Source organism: Astatotilapia calliptera, chromosome 5 (genome assembly GCF_900246225.1).
Source record: "Astatotilapia calliptera chromosome 5, fAstCal1.2, whole genome shotgun sequence".
In the NCBI taxonomy this organism is placed as follows: Eukaryota; Metazoa; Chordata; class Actinopteri; order Cichliformes; family Cichlidae; genus Astatotilapia; species Astatotilapia calliptera.
Window position 1 is genome coordinate 8,243,171 of NC_039306.1, and position 21,146 is coordinate 8,264,316.

General features: G+C 39.2%; 1 protein-coding gene across 7 annotated transcripts in view; it reads right to left on the reverse strand.

Moving 5' to 3' along the window:
* The window catches only part of grm4 (glutamate receptor, metabotropic 4), a 194,994-nt gene that overhangs the window by 11,316 nt on the left and 162,532 nt on the right, over nucleotides 1-21,146 (reverse strand). For all 7 annotated transcript variants that reach the window (XR_003272395.1, XM_026167030.1, XM_026167025.1 and 4 more), the window contains 2 exons: nucleotides 11,361-11,497; nucleotides 9,266-10,201 (listed from right to left, as the gene is read on the reverse strand). Coding sequence is in view for 6 of the 7 variants with exons in the window: in XM_026167030.1 (XP_026022815.1) it covers nucleotides 9,266-10,201; nucleotides 11,361-11,497 (1,073 nt within the window). In the remaining variant the exon portion in view is untranslated. The remainder of the gene's footprint in view (nucleotides 1-9,265; nucleotides 10,202-11,360; nucleotides 11,498-21,146) is intronic.

Consider the following 21,146-nt stretch of genomic DNA (forward strand, 5'->3'; position numbering starts at 1 on the left):
GTAACAGCATTATAGACAAAGTGATAGATTTTATAGTAACTGGTACCTTCTTATAGATGAACAATGGAAAAACAAATCAGCACATTTTATAAACTAATCTCAGTCCTGCCTGTTTGTTGGTCTATGTTATAATAATATGTATATAATGTAATATGTTAGATGAAAGGAAATTATTGCCTTGACCTTACTTGAAATCAATATATTATTGTTTGGTATTTCATCAGATAACATGTGCCCTCTCTATTGCCTCATTGATGTTAGCTTACAAATGGAGTCCTTTTTTCAATGTCAGAGCACGTCCAATATTCAGTCCATTAATTTGTTTCCTCCTGATTGAAATGCACCTGAGCATTCAATGACTGGAGCAACTTGGAAGAGAAATGAAGAGAGATACCATATATCTCACACACATATCATCACACTGCCATTAGCGTAGCTTGCCTTAGGCAAAACATAACATAGAAGAAGTACTCATAGTCGCATTAATGACTGAACTAGATGGAAAGAAATCATGGAGCTATCAGTACCTGGAGGATCAGTGATGGGAAGAGTCCTGGAAATATTTACTCAAGTAAAAATGTACTTGTGTACAACAGTACTCCAATAAAACGTAGGTGAAATAATGGCATTATTAGTAAACATGGCTGTGTTACACAAAAGAGGAAGCTGAAGAGCAAGGGTCACCTCCAGAATTTTTTTAATAGGTGTGGTCATATGGGGGCCAGTAAAAATATTGGCTGGGGAAATTGTGGGGGACATACAAAGTAACACAATGGGTGTCACTGGGGGCCCAGCAAATTGTTGTGGTAAAGAAAAGTAAAGAAAATTTCTTATATGGTGATAATAAGTCCAGTGAGCCACACCCAGCCTAAAGCAAGTAAATGTAGAGATAAAGCTCATAAACTGACATTTTAAATCAAAAAAGGAAGCTGCAAAATGTTTACGCACAGTGTAATGCACTCACACAAATACTATATGAAACTGAATACACTGCTTCGTGTAACAGCAGTTAGGCTGCCGTTGTATCTGCTGAATTTGCTCTTTAGTCTCAGATCCTCTGTTCCTCTAAAAAAAAAGAAGAAAAAAAATCATAACAGAAATGATAAGGTCATATTTAAATGTGGATTTCCTATTTACTCCTACACAGCTCAACTTCTGTCAAGCCAGAGAACAAGCAAATGCAGCATTAACTGAGCAACAATGGTAATGCATCCTAAATAAGCAAACGTAGCAAGCCAAAGTTTGTTAGATCGCCAGGCTAACACAAACTTAAAACATTAACAATCTGCTATACCCGTGACCTTTGAACTGAAGTCGTTACAGTTAATTAACATACAATACTTTTGCAGAACAGGTAGAATGTAGAGTTTTTGTAAGAGAGGGCCTCTACATGGTTGTGAAAACACTGCATAATGAAGCTGTGTTGCCTTGGGCGTGAAGATGTATTAGACCATTAGATTTTTGTTTTTTTGTTGGTAACTCTGCAATTGATTTTCACATAAAAAATACACATGAAGATAACCAATAACGATAATCTACTTTCTTACAGTAATCATAGGAATTGTATTTCATTATTTTCATTCCAGCAGAAGTGATAAAGCAATTCCACACCCTGGCCTACGGTGAGTAGAGCAAAACTGAGTAAAAACATCTGTGATAACTCATAACATTAATTTGACAGCTAATAAACATGAACAGACTGCATTTTCAAGTCAACCCAAGAGAGTCTCTGAGGCAGGATGCAAACAATCAAATTTATTTAAACTTGCATAATTCCCTCACTATATTAAGGTACTTTTTTTTTCTCAGCATGCTATGGAAGTACTGAGCAGAGGAGTTTGCTGCATAAGAATTCACTATAATTGCACTCTAATTAAGCCAATAAACAAATAGAACCCTTAGGGGACACAATAATATAGCTTCATGGCAGATTGTCATTTATAAAGATCACAATTCTTTGGCCTTGATTAGCTTCACGGCCTATCCACCCATTATCAAAGCACCCAGAGGTCAACAGAGGGCTGCAGTGCTTTAGGCCTAATGAAAGCAACAACTGCTCTCTGAAGTCCAAGATGTTGCTTAGCTTCCTCTGCTTCGTAGCATCAATCTTCATTATTTATTACAGAGCCTCAGGGGCATTACTGTGAATAACGCTGTTTATCTTACGACTGAGAAAAGACAAAGGGAGAAATGGGAAGGAACATGGAATGGGTGGTAACAGGTAGCAGGTATGAACACAGATTACACTGTGTAACACAAAAAAATAACAAAAAACCCCACTCCTGACTCTGGTCTGGTTGAACTGAAACTCCCACTTCTTTGTCTGACTACCACTTTAACAGCAGTTTTTTTGTTTTTTTGTCCTAACGGTGCCAATAGTGAGATGGAGACTTCATACAGAAATAAACAACCCCACTCAGTTAATCAGACGATTCATGCACTGTAATGGCAGGACCTCTTTGTGTGGGCTGATTGAATTTAAGCTGAGCCCATTGTGCTGTAGCCTCATTCCCATGCATGCTATTGTCTGCTGCCCCTCCTCCTGCCTATATCTTTGAGACAGCCGCTGATTTAGACAGTTTCTCCAGGTAAGTAGGTGTCACATCTATTCCTGAAGGTAGCATAAACACTCCATAGATAGACCAGATGTCCTCGTCTAAATGATAGAGAAAGCTTCCTATGGCATTCGTTGCATGTGTCTTGGCACCAGATGACAAATAAATGACGGTGCTTGTAATGCTGAGGCAGAGGCCTGCTGTAAACGGGTGATGAGTGCGTACACAGCTAGATAAGGTAAATCGAGACCCAAAAGAAGTGGAGCATTTAATTGCTCTGAAAGACTCGTCAATGTGGGCTGTGAAGATTTGTGCAGCCTGACATTTACAGTACAATGATTATGAGGTGTGTTTGCTTTGACATGTTAATTCCTTAAATAAGATCATTGTTTATATAACATCTCAGCAAATCAGTCACAGGCTTTATTTTAAAAAAATAAAACAAGAAGAAGAAAATCTGGCACAGCAAAACTAGCTAACTTTCCTGCTCAACCAACAAGTTTTCCAAAATGTAATGTGTGTTCAACAGGTGAGAAATTTTATTTGTCCACACTTCCTAAAATTGTTCTGAATCTGCTTAATGATCTAACTTCCTATATTTATTCCTGTTATCCCTTTCTTCATTTCTAAATATATATATATATATATATATATATATATTGTTAAAATGATGAGTGGTCATATTATACATGACCAAATTCATAACCAATGAGGAGTCTTTCTGCTGCTGGTTCTGTGCAGTATGATGCCAATGAGAGCGTGTATCCTTAGGACAGTCATCTCAGGTACACAGCTGCTGTTCAGATCTTCTATTTATGAGGAGCAGTAAATAAGAGCAAAGTTGGCTGTAAGTGAGAGTAAGAAAAAGGCTCAAGCTGCTTGCTTTAGGCAATGGAGAAACTGTGTACACCAACATTCCATGTAGATAAAGATTATTTTGAACCATCAAACTACCCTAACAGAGTAAAAATATGGAGTTAGAAATGGGCATAACAAGTTTCCTTTAAGGTCTTATTGGCTTTGAGCACATTCATCAGAAACAGTGACATGTAAATGGCAACTATGTCACTGTTTTCATGGTAACAGAAGAGCACCATTGGGGGCATATCCTGTCCGTTTCTCTGCGCTTCAGCTTTTCAGTTTAACTCAAGCCACCTGTAAAGGCTCTGACCACTCTGCAGTGGTAGAGTGCTGTTACAGATCATCTAGAGTTGAGGTAATGGTGGATATTTGTTTGCCCCGATGAGGCAAATTGCACTAAGTGCACTAAGACTTGGAAGATAGTCAACAATCTTATGATGGCTAGAAGTGCAATCAAGCCCATGACCATCCCTACATTTGGAATTTTAGAGTATTTAGGGTGTCAATTTAAATAGAATAGAGGACCAACACTGCAAGTGTACAAGAACAAGATGATTATTCTTTTTTCTTTTCTTTTTGCTGAGTTTTGTGCACAAAAATATTCCCGAGATTTTCAAGCAGTCTTCATTCAGACTGTGTGCTGTGTACAAACTGTGGAGTGGTTTTCTTGGAGAGTACATGGCAACAGAATCGAAAAAAAACATTCTCAAGGACAGAACTTTAATTGGGGGGGAAAAAACCCTTTACTCCAAGTCAGTGTAAAGTAGGAGGTCATTGAACAAAATACTCTCCATCATGGACTATCCATCCTAACTCTCTGCAGTACACACTACAAAGACAGAAGAAGGCATTTTCCAACATGCTCATTTAGGCCCTATGTCACAGAAAATCATCAGCTCTGACAATTTTGCTGCTATTGCAGTGATATTACTGTTCTGACTGACTGTTACTGACTATTTTGAAAAAAATCATCATGGTTCTGATATTATTATTGTTGTTGTTGTTGTTGTTGTTATTGTTATTATTAATAGCCTTAAATTTAGCTAGAAGTCCTGTATACAGCAAATTTGAACAAGAGAATTTCAACTACATGCATATCTGTATTCAGCATGTTTGGGACTCACACCGAATGCGATAGACGCGACCAAAAAGCGCCAGACGCCCCTAGCTGGTCACGTGCACATTCGCACCTCGACGCAACACCAACGCGAATTGGCTGCACTTCAAAACATGCAATTTTCACGCACATGAAGCGGAAATGTGGAAGGAAATAGTGCCAGATGGCAGCTGTCGATCTAGCCTTTGAAGAGAGAGTCTCTCTTCTCTATTTACTGTGGAGAGCAGAACAGCGGCATGAAGGACATCCTCGCTGTACCTGGGTCCATCAGGTCCTCTAGAAACGTGAGCAGTTTGGTGAGTTTCACCACTTGCTCCAGGAGCTGCGTCTGCATGACGGACGCTTTCAGCGGTACCACCATCTTTCCCTCGCCCAGTTTGAGGAGCTGCTGTTGAGCGTCAGTCCAAGCATCGCCCACCTAAACACCTGTCCGTCTGCCTGCGGTTAGTAAAAGTGTTTAAAACGGCAGTCCTTTATCGATACCTGTGCTAATATATGTTCATTTGAAGTCCCAGTGACTTCCCCACAACGGCTCTTTTAAGAGCCACCCACAAACCTCTAAAGAGCGTTCCTGCCTTTTCTTCTTTAAAAATTTCCTTAATAAATGACTTTGCATGTATACCTGATGCTCTGGTCGCGTCTATCGCGTTCAGTGTGAACGCACCGTAAAAATAATTTAGGGTGTCATTTGTCTTCAAGGTATTGGTATATCTCTGGCTACATCCACACTAATCAATCAATCAATCAAGGCTTTATTCGCTACGTGCAGGTTGCCCTGCAGTGAAATAGGACCCCCCCCCCCCGACCTTACACACACAACACTGACATCACATGGGGATAAAGGTCGGAGATCGGTAGCATTACAGAAAAAAAACACAGAAATATTCACTACAATGGGAAAGTACAAGAGGAAAAAAAGAGACCTCTACTCATGCTGGGCTCCTGGGAGGACAGCATGAGAGCAGGAAACAAAAAAACTCCTCTGCACAAAAAAGCACATAAATGTCCACAGCACAACATTATGGAACACGTGACAAGCCACAGGGTCGGGTGGGTGGTGAGGAGTAATCCGAAGCAAACACAGCAGCCATCCTAATAGGTTTTCGTTTGAAAACGCATCATTTTCTCTCCGTTTTGACCTTCCGTCCACACTGAGATGGCGCTTTCCCTCACGGAAAACGCAGTGTTTTGAAACACTCTCGAAAACACATACATTTGAAAACGGTGCTTTTGCGTTGCATTGTGGACAGCAAAAACTGAGACTTTTTGAAAACGATGACACATTTTAGTCATGTGATGCAATTCCAGTGACCAGTTAAATTAAGATAGCAGAGGGCATTATACAGCGGTTGCTTTGTTTGCTCTCAAATTTTCTGTACGTTTTTGTCCATGACAGGTTAAACCACAATAAATAGCGATAGCATACACGTGGTGTGTGTGTAGTTGTCTGTCTCTTAAAACGCCAGTGATTTTCCTACAGTTTGAAATGTCATGCAATCTTGTGAATTTCATGAGTCCAGCAACTAACCACTCTTACTAGATTGTATCATGTCATCTCAACAAGAACAAATTAAGTTGTTGAATTTCATACAGATCCTACATGATTTAATTACGTTCAACCTAGAAACATGAAATTATTTTTGTTCAAATTACAAGTTAGACTTTTGTAAATGTAATAACCAGTCGAGACTGAAGAAGTCACTTCGATGAGTGACGAAACGTTTCTCCCACAAAGCGCTACGTCCAGATGAATAGAATCAACTTTTGGAGCTACACGCAAGATGCTTACATAAATCCAAGAGATGCCCAATCCCTTTCCCCCCCCACTGTGTAAATGCTTCAGATAGCTTTTCTTCAAATTCTTAATTCTCACTGGCTTTTGTAACTTCGTACTCTTTTGGTACTCGCAGCAACAACTCCACCTCATCGTTAGTCCGTTTAAAAAACTTGGTGCTTTTCCTCAACATTTTGCCACGACGTTTCAAAGGGCCGGAAAGTAAATAAACAACAGACAGAAATGAGGCAGATCGAATCGTCTTGCGTTTCACGCATGTGCAGTATTGGAACATAAGCGGTTTTGGCCGTTTCAGTGTGGACTGACAACTCTGTGAAAACGACTGAAAACGATAGTGTGGACACGAGGCGTTTCCAGACGAAAACGCCTTTTCAAATCTATCCAGGCTAATGAGGATGTAGCCTTCGTTACGAGAAACCAATGTTTCCATGTTCTGTGGACATTCATCTGCTTTGACCTCTGCCTTCTTAAGACTTTTATGTATTTTTCTACAGCAATATCTTAATACGGGCTCTTGCTCTCAAGGGACAAAACTCATTCTGATTCATTAAGTTACATCCGATCTTTGTTCCCATTATTTCTAAATGCTTGGTAAAAAAAACAAAAAAAGAAACCAAAAAAACATTTGCAGTAGCAGTATGCTGTGTGGTCTGACAAAGCTACAAACCATATTGGAGAGTAACTTAAATTAAGTTTTTCAGACTCAACACTCAACAGCCCTTTTGGGTTATATATTAAATATGATTATTCTCTCTCAAATGAGGAAAGAAAAAAATGTAGGACATTTCCCTGAAGCTAAACTTCCATTTTGTGTTCCATTTTGTGCTTTACCTTAACATAGCTCAGGGCCAAAGTAAAAGTTTTCTAAATGATAAAAGTAAAACTGTCCTCCAGCCATAGTGTGTACAGTTTTCCACAGGAAATAATAATTAATAAGTGACTCATGTAATTTAGATCAAGAAAAGTGTTTTATATTAAGACTGGGTGAAAAAAGTTTTCAGGGTTTGTAAATTAAATTCATCTGAGGTAAGGAACAAAAAGTAGGACTTCACATACCCTTCAAAGATTTTTTTTTTCACTTCTATTTTACTATTCAAAGCCAGGCTAGCTAATGGATTACCTCATCCTCTAAAAAAGCTGTTCAATCTCTCTGTGATTGTATAATTCTCTTTCATCTTCAGAGAGAGGAGATGGAATGATTAAACAAAGAACTCGCTGATCTCCGCGGCTGGTGTTGACATGCGACTTCAGATGTGCAACACTCACATTAAAAAATAATGTGGGCTTTGCACTTGGACCAATTCTTCTTTACTATGTATGCTACGTGTATGATAATGAAAAATGTATAGTGACGACAGCTGATGGTTGTTTTTCCCCTCTGACTATATTGAGGAAATGTAACATTAATCAAGCAATATGTGTGAAACTCAACTGGTCTCTCAGTTTTCAGCATCTAAATGCTGTTGTCTGCACTTTTTCTGTTCATGCTAGTTAACATTTGGGGTAAGAGAAAGCCTGTAGCTTGGACTTCATAGTATTAATGCAACATGCAGCATATGAAAATAAGTCATTGTACTGCCAATCACATAATGCATAAATATAATACAATTGGCTACAGTCATATGCAGATTTTCTGCAATGCCGCAAACTACAGAAATTGGGAGGGGGCGGGGTGTGCTCTGAACCACAATACACACTTTTCTTCCCACCAAGCTAACTATCACAGCCAGTTTCCAGGCCAGCATTTTGATGTATTGTTTTGTTTAATCCCAAATGGAAGAAGGTAAGGATTAATTTGTTGCATCTGTCAGACCCATGCTGGCACTGCTGATAGTGTCCGTGCCAGTTTTAGGGCTTTTTTGTTTTTTTGTCTCACCACTGCCCTCTCTTGTAGCCATCAAGCCCCTTTTGTTACACTGCCAAAACACCTCTTTCAACTGCATCAACACATTGCTATTGTGTCATTGTTGTACCCCTTTGGCTTTGTCCCCAGACTTTCTCCTCTGAATGTGAGGTCCAAGCCCAACCTTCATTTCCATGTCCCATTTGGATCCCTCTTGACCTCAGTGCTCCTGCTGAACACAGTCCAGGTCTATGGTTCAAGAGGTCGGGCACATTGATTTGACATGGGAATAAGAGTGTGAGCTTGTGTTTATGTAAACAGCTCATGGTTCCCTAATGCACTGTGGCATACAGCTGTCACATATATGTGAGTCACAGGCTTGTGAGTTGCCTTCAGAGTTATTACAGAAACATTTACATTACTTTATGTGTACACGTTGCAGATTCTGTATTCACAAGCATCCTCTTTTTAAGTTCTTGGTTTTTATAATTACTGGTACTTCACAAAATGTTTAAAAATTACAGAACAGCAGTAAGGAAAACTGAGTAGAACCATAATTTAGCCTTTTCATTATATTAAGTATATAATTAGATACATATTTAACATTCAAACAGCACTTTAATTCAGCAGACTTGGTGGATCTAATTATAAATGCTTAATACTGCAGGAAGGCTTAACCCAATGGTCACCCCACCGCCCACAAGAGGTTGAATAACTGGATAGAGCAGTAGAGAAAATCTTTTCTATAATCTTTGTTTCATGTCTTTCTTGATAATTGCGATATTCTAATAAACCAAGATAAAGACAATTGTTAAAGGAAACTAGGGAAACCAGGTAATACTGGTTGAAGTCAGTCTGTAAACCCGCTATGGGTTTGTTATGATAAGACTACTTCTGCTTTACATGGTCACCAGCGTACAATTATTTGTGAGGTTATTTTTGTCTTCTAAGTAAATGTCAAGAAATATGAATGCCAAAAGCCACGCTAATAGGTGTTAAAGATAGTTTTGTGTAGCTGCATGTCTAAGCATTTCTTAAAAGAAACTGACAGGCAAAAAATACAAATTGCACTCCAGTATTAGTTGTAAGCTTACCTTTTCTGTTGATTGTGATGTGCCAAAGAAGATTGGGATGAATGCTAGCCAAATAATGCAGGTGGTGTACATAGTAAAACCAATTGGTTTGGCCTCATTGAAGGTCTCCGGCACCCCTCTGGTTTTAATGGCATACACTGTGCAAGTGACCATGAGCAGCATACTATAGCCAAGCAGGCAGATGAGGGACAGGTCAGAGATGTCACACTTGAGCACACCACGAGCCATCGCTGGGTTAGAGGTTCTCTGGTCCTCATAGTCAATAATAGCTTTGGAGGGATCCACAACAAACCAGATGCACACCCCGACCAGCTGCACCGAGGCTAGGGTGAACGTGATGACTAGCTGTGAGGCTGGAGAAATGAACTTTGGCGCGCTCACAGACATACTACCCTGCTCGAAGATGCGGTAAATACGATTGGTTTTGGTAAGCAGAGCAGCATAACTAATGCTCATCCCCAGACCCAAGAAGATCCGACGAAGGGAGCAGATTACGACATCAGGGGCAGAGATCATCAGGAACGTTGTGGCATAGCAGAGAAAAATGCCAGTTAGCAGGACATAGCTTAGCTCCCGGCCTGATGCTTTCACAATTGGAGTGTCATTGTAGCGAACGAATGTGACCACCACAAACAAAGTGGCCATGATGCCAATGACTGCAACAAACACAGGGATGACTGCCCACGGAGAGCTCCACTCCAGCTTAACAATGGGGATTGGAACGCAGCCTGTGTGATTCTCATTGGGCCTCAAATCAAAGTGACACATCTTACACGTGTAGGTGTCTGCCTGGTATTGATAGCCATCGCAGCGTTCGCAGTGCCAACAGCAAGGGATGCCCTTCACAATCTTCTTGCGCTCACCAGGGCGACAGGCCTGGCTGCAGATTGAGGAAGGGATCTGACGGACACCACCGGGCCACTGCATTGAACGAACCTATGAGGGAGGCAGAGGAATGTGGAAAGGGATGAATGGACAGATAGAGAGAGAGAAGAAACATCTGAGAAAAGATTTTTAGTGTACAAAGCTCACTGAATTGCATACAGCTGAGATAGGTACAAAAGGGTGCTTTATTGATCCAAAATGGTCATCAGAAGCTCTGGAAGCCAAGGAGAATTCGTGTTTTTGGTTCTCTGTATTTATTTGGGTGAGAAGTTGAAAAAAGGCAAACTATTCAAGTATTCCTCATACATTCAGCAAAATCTTTCAGTGGTAAGTCAACTTTTCTGAAGGGCAAGTCTGAGAGGAAAAGAGAAACGCAATGTTTGTCCTGCAGTGAACTAATGGCACAATTCCTGTATTTTTTTTTTTTTTGGCTTTGGCAATTTTTTGTGTTAAAAATTAATCAAAGTAGAAAGAGATGTCTCATTTCAAAATATTATTCCCCTTTGTGGATTTTACAGTTTCCTAAGCATACTTTGGAGGATAAATTAAATTCATCATTTGAAACAAGGTCTACTCCCTTTAATGTTATCGGTTTTATTTAATTGTGCCAGTTCATTCAAAGGCAGTAAATTTGTCTTTAAATGTGTATTTAATTGAGAACTCAAATAACACTAATTAAATACTGCTGGCACATTTTACAGTAGGTGCCTACAAATACCTTACCTTTCTTTTTTTCTTTCAGCACATGTTGTTGAAAGAGGTGAAGAAGACAAAGCTCCCCTCAGCCGGCCTCATGTGTTCAATTGAACTCATTTGCCTGCCCAAGGCCCCCTCTTCATTTTGTGAAAACATAATTTGTTTGAGTCCTTTATGTAATTTACTGTTATAATACTGTTACTTCATCACACTGCCTGCCCACAGTATTGTTTTTGGAAGTCAGTGATGCCGTCTGCTGTCTGATATTAAATATGTCTGTCCGTAAGCTCCCGTGGCTTTCTTTTCATCACAGTCCATTCTGTTAATCATTTAAAGTGCCCCCTGGATATTTACACCTTTGAAGATAGAACTGAGCACTGTGAAATGGTTTAGAGGGGTTAGAGATCTAACATGCAGCTGCAGAGCTGAAGTAACCTTTCGGAGGATTTTCATTGCAAACACTGACACAAACATAAGTTGTAGGGGACACAGAATAGAAAATGCCAGTGCTCACATTCAGATGGAGTTGATCCGCCCAGTGACCAATAATTTTGTACTCGGCTGTTCGGTTTCTGATCTGGTATTGGTAGATCTCATAGCGTCCAGGGGCATCTCCGTTTTCATTGAAGAGCACTGGGTTGCCAGCTATGCCTGAGTGAGAGAACAAAAATATTTATCATCATTATCTGTTTTTTTGTGTTCTGTGTGTGCTTTTTTACAATTTTTCAGTTCTTGTGCTCATGGGTGATTTTATAGTGTACAATAATTCATCAATATGTGGAAAGTAAGGGTGTGGAGGAGGTGGAGATCCATCAAAGACCAGCAAAGTTCTGAATGAACCATCCAGTCTTGGATTACTGACCACATTTTCACTGAGTTCAGTAACTGAAAGCAATGGTGACTTCTGTTTTTAGCTTTTGGCTAGTTGACAGTTGCTTCCACTACATTTCTACTTGGCTGTAGGTGGGATTAAGTGTAAATACATAACGATCCTGCACATGTAGCTACCAGAGAATGGAAATTGAGACAAATGTTATTTTTCCATTGTAGTTTGCACTGGCTAAAAGTGGTAGGACAGATATGTCAACATGCAAACTTCTTAAACACAACAAAACAGAATCTGAAAGAACCAAGTAAAGTGAAGACAGCAGTGTGTGTTTATCAGAGTTCTCATCTTAAACATAATCAAATTTTCCAGTTTCCTAAGCTTATCGATCTTGGCAATTAAACCCATATATGGTAGAATAAATAAAAAATACATAGGAATCTGACAATTAATTAGAATTTTCATGGTTCTCTTTTATCACTTTGTTTTGTTTCTGTGGGGTTTTTTTTTTAAGAAAAATCCATTATCAGTGCATCTCACTGCACACAAGAAACCTTAAGAGCCTGCCTTCTTCTTACAGCAAACTGGCTGTAAACAGTTGGAGTTGAGCAGGAAGTTCAGAGATAGAGTACTGACCGCATTTTGTACTGATTTTTCTGTCAACTAAGGTGGGCTATAATTTATCTTTCCAATAATGACTCTAAATAATATTCCTGTGTTCCTGTTTTATGATAAGTATGTTAATCACAGTATGGTATTCATAGAATGGTCTTCCTTGGCCAGAGAATGGCGTAAATGCTTCTTTTTATTTTATTTTATTTTAATTTAGGCCACTTGTGGTTTAACATTAAGTCTCCCAAAGACAATTAAAATCTCAGTTAAGACGAAAAAGGTAAACCTGGCCAATTGCTGCTGATGGATTTTCTGCTGATGAGAATTTTTTTTGTCCTTGCTCTTTGTTTCAATTCTGGGGAAGCGGCACTGTAATCCACGTCTCGATGAGTCAGCCCTGTTGGATTAAGGCATTACTGTTTTACTCAGCCTTGTGACAATGCCGCCCACATCACAAAGCAGTTACTGATCATGGGAGGATTACAGTGACTTTATGAACCACAGAGGCAGTTTTTATATAAAAATATTAAGAACATCGCCAGTATTAGTAAGCTATGACATTTTTGTTCAGAGATTTTAATCATGCAAAGCTTGTTTTATTTTCACTAATGACCAGCGGAATTTCAAAAAGATTAAAGCTATCTGCCTTCCAGTGTCATGGTTGTCTGCCTACGCTGTCATGGTTGAACACATAACCTCAAGCCAAAGCCTTAAAAGCTTGGATATAGACTATGAGATCAAGCGCTCCTATGGACACCTTCAGTGAAAGAGGAAAACGGACCATGAATGTCACTGGCAGCTTTAAGAGAATGATACGGCAATGCGTCTGATATAGTTGTATGTAAAGCCTTGTGGGCCTTTTGGTTATGCTTGCTTTGCAAATTAAATCCTTTCATAGACTGACTGATCTCTTATTGAGTCTCTGAGCAACTGTTAATCTTCTCTTTTATGCACATATACAAAAACAAAGCAGTTTTGCAGTGATTTTATTTATATATTATTTTCTAATAACATTTAAATGGACTATTCTTTATTTTTCTGTTGGGTCATTATAAATATAAAAACAATGATGTTGGTTTTAGTATGTATGTGGGACACACAATAGAGACAGGGTGCATTAAGCCCCAAATTCCTTGTGCTACATTGACTTTGAATAGCATGGAGCAATGTGGTTAGATGCACTAAAAGAGACATCAGCAAGAACAGTGTTTGTACAGTTGAATACTTTTGGATCTTGACAACTAAAGCATTTTCACACCATGTAACTTTTAATATTGGAAATCTGGAGAATTCAAGAAACTAATGCAAGGAGTCAAATGTGAGGAATATGAAGTCCAGCCAAAAACTAAGAGTAAGAAGCAGCTGGGTGCTAATCAAAGCAGTTGATTAACTGATCGTCAGCAAGTGTGACCAACTCTATAAAAAGCTTCATAACAGTACAATTAGAAAAAGACTGAGCAAGTATTTCTTAATAAGAAGGAGAAAAAGGGGAAAAGTCTTTTCTCTATAAAGAACACAGCAGCACAGCTTAAATATGTAAAGCTGAACCTAATCAACCCATAAGACTTGTGAAGCGATGTCCTTTAGACAGGTGGGTCCATAGTAGAGATGGTTGGCCTTAATGTACAGCACGCACTTGCTGAAAACCAAACACATATCAGAACAAACACTTCATGCTAGCTGTCAAGCACGGTGGTGATAATACTGGGTTGTTTTTGAGCCACAGGACCTGTGCACCTTGCAGTCACTAGGTCGACTGAACTCATCTATATGTGAAAATATTCCAGAGTCAAATGCGAGGTCATTTTTCTGACAGCTAAAGCTTATTGAAAAATGGGCCAAACAAAAGCGCAATGACTACAAGCACACAAGCAAATCTACAACAGGATGGGTGAAAAAGAAAAGAATCAAGGTGTTGACCCAGTCAAAAGCTCCCAATTCAACCTGACTGAAACGCTGTGGTGGGCCCTTGAGAAACATTTGTATAAACAAGTGCCTGCAAACCAAAATCAACTTAAGCAATGTTCTACAGATATTGTAAAGATGTTGTACAGTAATTTTACAGAGATTACTTATTGCTGATGAAGTTGGTTCCACAAGTTATTTAATCATGTGGTGTACTTTTCTTTTCAAATGACTATAAATGACCTTGCTATCACATGATATAACGCTAGCTTTCTAAATGCTAACTAGACATAGCTTTTCTAGAATAATGCAGTATGGGGGGCCAAATACTTTGGGACTAGAACAGGATATCAACAAAATTTAACAAAATATTGGCCACTTATTTTTCTATAATGAAACAAAATTAAAGAAAAATGGGGAAATACAATCTTAAGTGTGCAGGAAGGTAGTTTATTTTGCGGCACTATGGTCAGTTTTCAGTTGCAGCTAAGAAATTAGATTTCTCATCCCCTAAACTGCTTGTCTAAATAGTCAACTCTCAAGTCCAGGAAAGATTTATTTGCACAGAGGACTGTTCCATGGCTCCATTGTGCTGTGAACTGTAGCCTGGGGGTAGCACAAGTGTGTACCTCAGGCTGCTCGTTTGGGGTTAATGAGGTGCTAGTAATTATATGTAATATTTAATGATTTTGACCTCTTTCTGTCTTGCACTGTTGTGACAATCCCGAGTAAATGTATACATAAACTCTTTAATAATTGCCATGATATGATCATTAATCCAGCATGTGCTTGTTCTGCATCGATGCACAACCAGAACACCTCAGTGAATGACAACAACATGACAGCTGGTCATTAACTCTTAATGACCTGTACCCAGACACAATGTCAAATTTGGCATGGATCCACTTTCACTCTTTAAGCCATTCAGTCACAGGCATGACCTGTACATGATTGCTCAGTCATAGCATATACACGTTCACTATCTGCAAGTACTCTTAAACTGGCCCTAAAATGTTCTGAAAGCATGCAAGTGGTTGCTTTTAAAAACCCTATAATATGTGAAAATGTATATATTCAAATCACCACAACACATCTGGGTTTTGGATCTGCTAAGAGAGTGTAGATATTTTAAAACACTGCAAATTGTCACATAAAAGCCAGTATTTAAATATTACCCAACACAAACAAATGAAGGACAAGCAAAAAGCATCAGAGGAGTGAAAAAACAGTAATGTTAGAGCTAGCATGGTAAATTTAGCATAATGTGGAATCTCACAGCACTATTTTCATCAGTGCAACAGCAGCTATATCACACTAAACATTTTCTCTTTACAAAACAGAAACACAGCTTTCATTTAGTCTGTCTCTGCCTTATTTGGGAGCACCATAAAATATTGTCAATACAATCTGACGTGCAGCTGTTTTAAAAGCATGTAAAAGCATGAATATACCTTTTGAGCTTTCAGTGTGCTGCAAGTGTTGCTATTGTTGTATTGACTCATTTAATCTAGGCTCAGAAAGATGCAAAAAGACCCAAAAACACTCACTAGAATAGTAAGTGAATGAAAACAGTGCTTTCATATGGAATGATGAGAAGTGTTTTTGAATCCTACTTCAAAACTTTCACAATGAAAAGTCATCAGTGTAAAGCAACTTCAGAGATTCTCTTCACGAGCATAGTCTCTCCCTCTGTCTGTGTTTCCGAGCAACATCTGCCAGCTTTCCACTGCCACACCCCGCTGCTCTAAAACTGGTTTGTTCAGTTTATCGTCTTCTGCTGACTCAGCAGTTCTAGCCAGAAAAACACAAGTAAACACTGCACTTCCAATGCGCAACAAATTATTTAGGGCTGATGAAGAGACAAAATTGTGTTATGTGGCCATGTACTGACACTGCCTTACAAACAAGAACACAGAAAAGCCACTCTCGTCTGAAAAGCAGTTCAGCTATAGTACAACTAAGGTGCGTGCACAGGAACACTCTCAAAGGACTTTAAATGTGTTTCCATTGGCTGACAAAGCTCCACCGCACTCTCCATCTTTCCAGAGGAGAAACACAGTCTGACAGTAGCTCCTCATGCCTGGTTAGCTCTGACTACGAGCTCTTTGACGCTGTCCACACTACACTGAGTGGTGGTCAGTCATTCTCTGTGTTTCCACATTACCTGCAACACACCATAGCCACGAGGTCACACCTCCTACAGTCACCCTGAATACGATTTTAAAATGAGAGCGGTTCATCAAACGGTTACAAGCACTAGCATTAAAGAAGGCCTATTTCTGGTAGAATTAAAGTTGTTTCAAATAAAGATAAATAACAACCCCAGCTGGTATTTCAACATTTTCTTTACTGTTATAGCTTCTGTATTAGACACAGACTCTGTAAACAACAGGATGTACTGCTCATCTGAGGGGACAGAAGTTGATAGTAGAGAATGATAAATAGATCTTTTTTTAAGATAATGTCTGTTCCTATAAGATATGGGGGGATCTTTTGTCAATAACATGATTGAGTATGATGCCGAATACAAAAAAACCCCAGACATACTGCACATGCAAAAAAATATGTCAGTATAGAATTAGCTTTTGTGCTATGCAACAATGAAGATCTTGCACATCCTTGAGAAGAAAGAGAAGTGTGGAAAAATGGAAAAACCTGAGAGCGTGCCTTTATTCCACACTCATAACTGCTGTCCCTGGTGAGAAAGACAGTGGAAAGGCCACTGCTTTTCAGTCAGAGGTAGAACAAAAACACCTCCCCCTGATGTGATTGCAAGAGCCATGAAACACTGACAGGAAGCTCCATTCAACTGTGGCCCACTGAAGCCTCAACAACCATTAGATACATGCATTGCTGAAAAGGAGCAAGAAAAGGAAAGCTCTAAAGTGTCAAACAGTGGATAAAGATAGATTGAAGGTGTTTGATTCTTTCGCTTTGTGGGCTGCAGCTCCAGCTGCTACTGAATGAACCAATAATCAGCACTTGTGAAGTTGGTGATTTACAAAAGAGGAGACACAGTTACATCCCCAGATACATCTGTGTGGGAAAATACAAAAGAATAAAAGCTTTTTCGAGAAAGCACAGACGCCACAGACCAATAGAAATAAATGTTTTTTGACTTTTCTTTTAATATTTTCTAAAAGGTTATCTGTCATCAGCTACTGTGTCCCTTGTTGAGCCCATGACAGTCTGCTCAGATATTGATGCATTTATGTATTTTCCTGGCACATGAGGAGCAGGTTTAGTACATCTTTGTATTTAAAGGAACTTGTTGACCTTTACCAGTTTCAACATCTGTAATGTAAGACAGAGTGCATTTGAGCTGTGTATGGACTTAACTATGCAGGTCTGCAGAGGAAGAAATTAGAATTATTTTTAGAAGATATCTGCTGAAACTGCTTACAATAAACAGAAATGTGTAACAATAGATTCTTGCTGGCTCGGCCTCAAGAATGATTCATCACAACAAAAAATGACCTACTTTCACATACATTTCTGTCAATTTGTAGGAAGAAGCAGGACAACTGCTCAGTGTATTTACTGCTGAGTAACATGCTAATATCCCAACACAGAGATAAATATTATCTTTGAAGTTTTTGTACACTGGCCAGTAAGTACAGTCTCAGCTGTTGGGCTGTTTTATGTATCTGGACAAGTTCAATATACTACTGTGAGCTGATGCAATTAGATGAAGTGTAGCGTAACCTCAAGGCAACCCCTCTGGTCTGATGGTGTGAATATAGTCTCCCTGCTAAGAACAAAATTCAGCTCAAAAGTGCTTACTGCACAGGAGTTTTCTGTCCCTGCTCACAGGCTAAAACCCTGTTGAAACCAATTTTTACAGAGAGCATCTCTCAATCATTACTTTACAAACAGCCCAATTAAATAAATGTTTGAAATGATTGTGGATGCACTTATAATGCACACACATTACTAACATGCTATTCCATCATACAGTTCTTATATATTCAATATGTCAATTTTAATTCAATGTCTTGTTTCCCATGGTCGAAAATGTCATTTCTTGTAGGAGCATCCAAACATCAGCTCTAAAAGGGAGAAACAGAAGTTGCATTAAATTCAAGAGTGGTTGCCTTTGAACCTCCAGGCTTACTGGTCTATATACAGCATACGAAATTGGACACATCACTGTCTAGACAATGACATAAACATGATTTGTCTAGACAGAAACTATCAGAACCTGTTTGTCTGGGATGAAAAGAAAACTACAGAAGCTGTTTTACATCAGATCACGAGAACCACTTTCAACAACATACTGCATGTTGCGAGTTGTTTTTATCTAACATTATTGGATCCTGAGCAGCTCAGCTGGTGTGGAGCAGTGCTAAGGGCACCTGATTTACTACTAAGCCAGGAGATTGTAATCAGTACTTTACATCAATATATCATAAATAGGGTGAAAAGAGCTGAACTGATGCAAAAAATTGTGTTGAGGAATTATGTAATAAGATTTTAAAAAGGTTGCTCTTGTGCAAAACTCTTGAATCACTCCTCATTTCTTACTGTATTTCCCAGAGGAGAAGACCTTGTAGTCCAGATATCAAGATATACTGTATTTAAGACAAAGACAGAGTGTCTACAATTCTAATGATCCTGAATTCTCTTAGGCAGGCTGCCTTGAAGTTGTCCTCAGGAATTGCCTGCCTTTTGTTCTCTTTCAACATGAACCCACACTGCTTCAACAATTCTGAGATCCGGGCTCTAGGGAGACTAATCCACGAGTGATAACGTCCATTGTATGTGTTATCTATCAAAGTATTGCATTGGCAGCGTGTTTTGAATCATTATTATGCTGAAAAAGGTTTCAAGCATAAACGTTGTGTAGATGGTGATATTCATGAAAACTTTGCTTGTAATTTTATTTATATTTGCATGGTAAATGGTCTGTATTTGTATAGCGCTTTTACCTGTCCCCCCTAGGGACCCCAAAGCGCTTTACACACCCAGTCATCCACCCATTCACACACTGGTAGAGGCAAGCTACAGTTGTAGCCACAGCTGCCCTGGGGTACACTGACAGAAGCGAGACTGCCATATTGCGCCATCAGCCCTTCTGGCCAACACCAGTAGGCGGTAGGTGAAGTGTCTTGCCCAAGGACACAACGACCGAGACTGTCCGAGCCGGGGCTCGAACCGGCAACCTTCCGATTACAAGGCGAACTCCACACTCTTGAGCCACGATCGCCCAGATGTTCGAAATAGACAGATAAATGGTAAAAATGGTAAATGGCCTGTATTTATATAGTGCTTTACTAGTCCCTAAGGACCCCAAAGCACTTTACACATCCAGTCATCTACCCATTCACACACATTCACACACAGGTGATGGCAAGGTACACTGTAGCCACAGCCACCCTGGGGCACACTGACAGAGGCGAGGCTGCCGGACACTGGCGCCACCGGGCCCTCTGACCAGAAAAGCTATAGAAAATAGAAAAGTAGAAATAAATAGAAAAGTTTATCTAAAAATTTGGTCACTGCCAATCAAATTGCTTGGTGGATCAAAATCTGACCTGCATTTATCATTCCATTAATTTTGACAGGATCCCCAACACCATTTACTGAAATGCACTACCAAACCATGACAGAACCTTCACCATCTTCTATAGATAGCTGCAGACACTCAGTGATGTACCTCTCTCCTAACCTCGTACATATTGATAACGATTTAGTTTAAAAATATTACATTTGGATGCATCCCTCCATAAGACTTTTAGACATTGATTTCCAGTCCAGTTCTTGCGTGACTTGACATTCGTCAGCCTTTTCTCCCTGTTTCTCCTCCTTAAGAAAGCCTTCTTGATAGCCACTCTTCCACTAAGACCATTTCTGATTAGGCTTCGGTGAAAAAATAGATGGATCAACTCAAGGGCCAGATGCGTTTCTCAGGTCCTGTGTCACATCTTTGTTGGATTTTTTTCCCCAATTTGTTAAGGACACAAGTTTCAGATACAGTGCAACTGTTGTAGATCAATTTTCTTTAGGCTGACCACTTCTTTTGTCATCTATTTGTCCAATTTCCCCCTTTTTTTAAGGACACACTGCAAACCATGCCAAGTTTTCAGCTAATGACTCCTTTTCAGTGCTTGAATGATTTTAATATGACTAAAAAAAAGCAGACAATGACAAAAAAAAGCTAAAAAAAAAACAAACCAAAAACCTCACACTTTGATAGACCTCAAGAACACCTGGAGAACTATTGCTCAAAACCACTTTAACGAATTACAAGAAAATCTATTTCCTTGAAAGTAAAACAATTGTAAAAAAGTAAAGGGGGGTGACTTGAAACTTTTGCACAGTACTATATTTGCGAAAGTAAAAATTACATTTTACTGAATACTGTACACAGTCCTGCTTTGGTAATAATGCCGCAGGCATGGTGCTTGTTGCCTAAAAACCACTGACTCCTGCTGAAGTATTACAAGGAACTAGCTTTATGTCCATCAGTGGCGTAATTGTGCTCAGTTATGATTTCAATTCATCAACTATGGCATTGTAATAGTGGTAGCAGATTTCAGGAGTTTACACTGCTTTACTCTAACAAGCAACATTTTGGCCCAGATAACTCAGCACAGAAGTCAGTAGTGATTACTGACACCACTTAAGTAAAAGCTTTTTAGGCCAATAAAAAAAAAAAGTGTCCCCATTTATTGCCACACTTAGGGTCTATGTGGCAACCTAGTAGTGCTCTAGTGCTATTTTTTATAAGTAGGTTGTTTCAAGCTTGTAAACATGGATTTAACAATGCATCTAAAACTGACTTTGGGCAATGCAGCTAAAGACTATGTCATAACCCCAAAATGTTGACTGTATGTTCAAAAGCAGGTTTAATGATACCAAAACCTGCAGAATCACCCAATCAAATTATTTTGAAATTAAAAATATAAATTTACTTCCCAAATGTGAATTAAACATTAAATTGACATTCTGCCAATG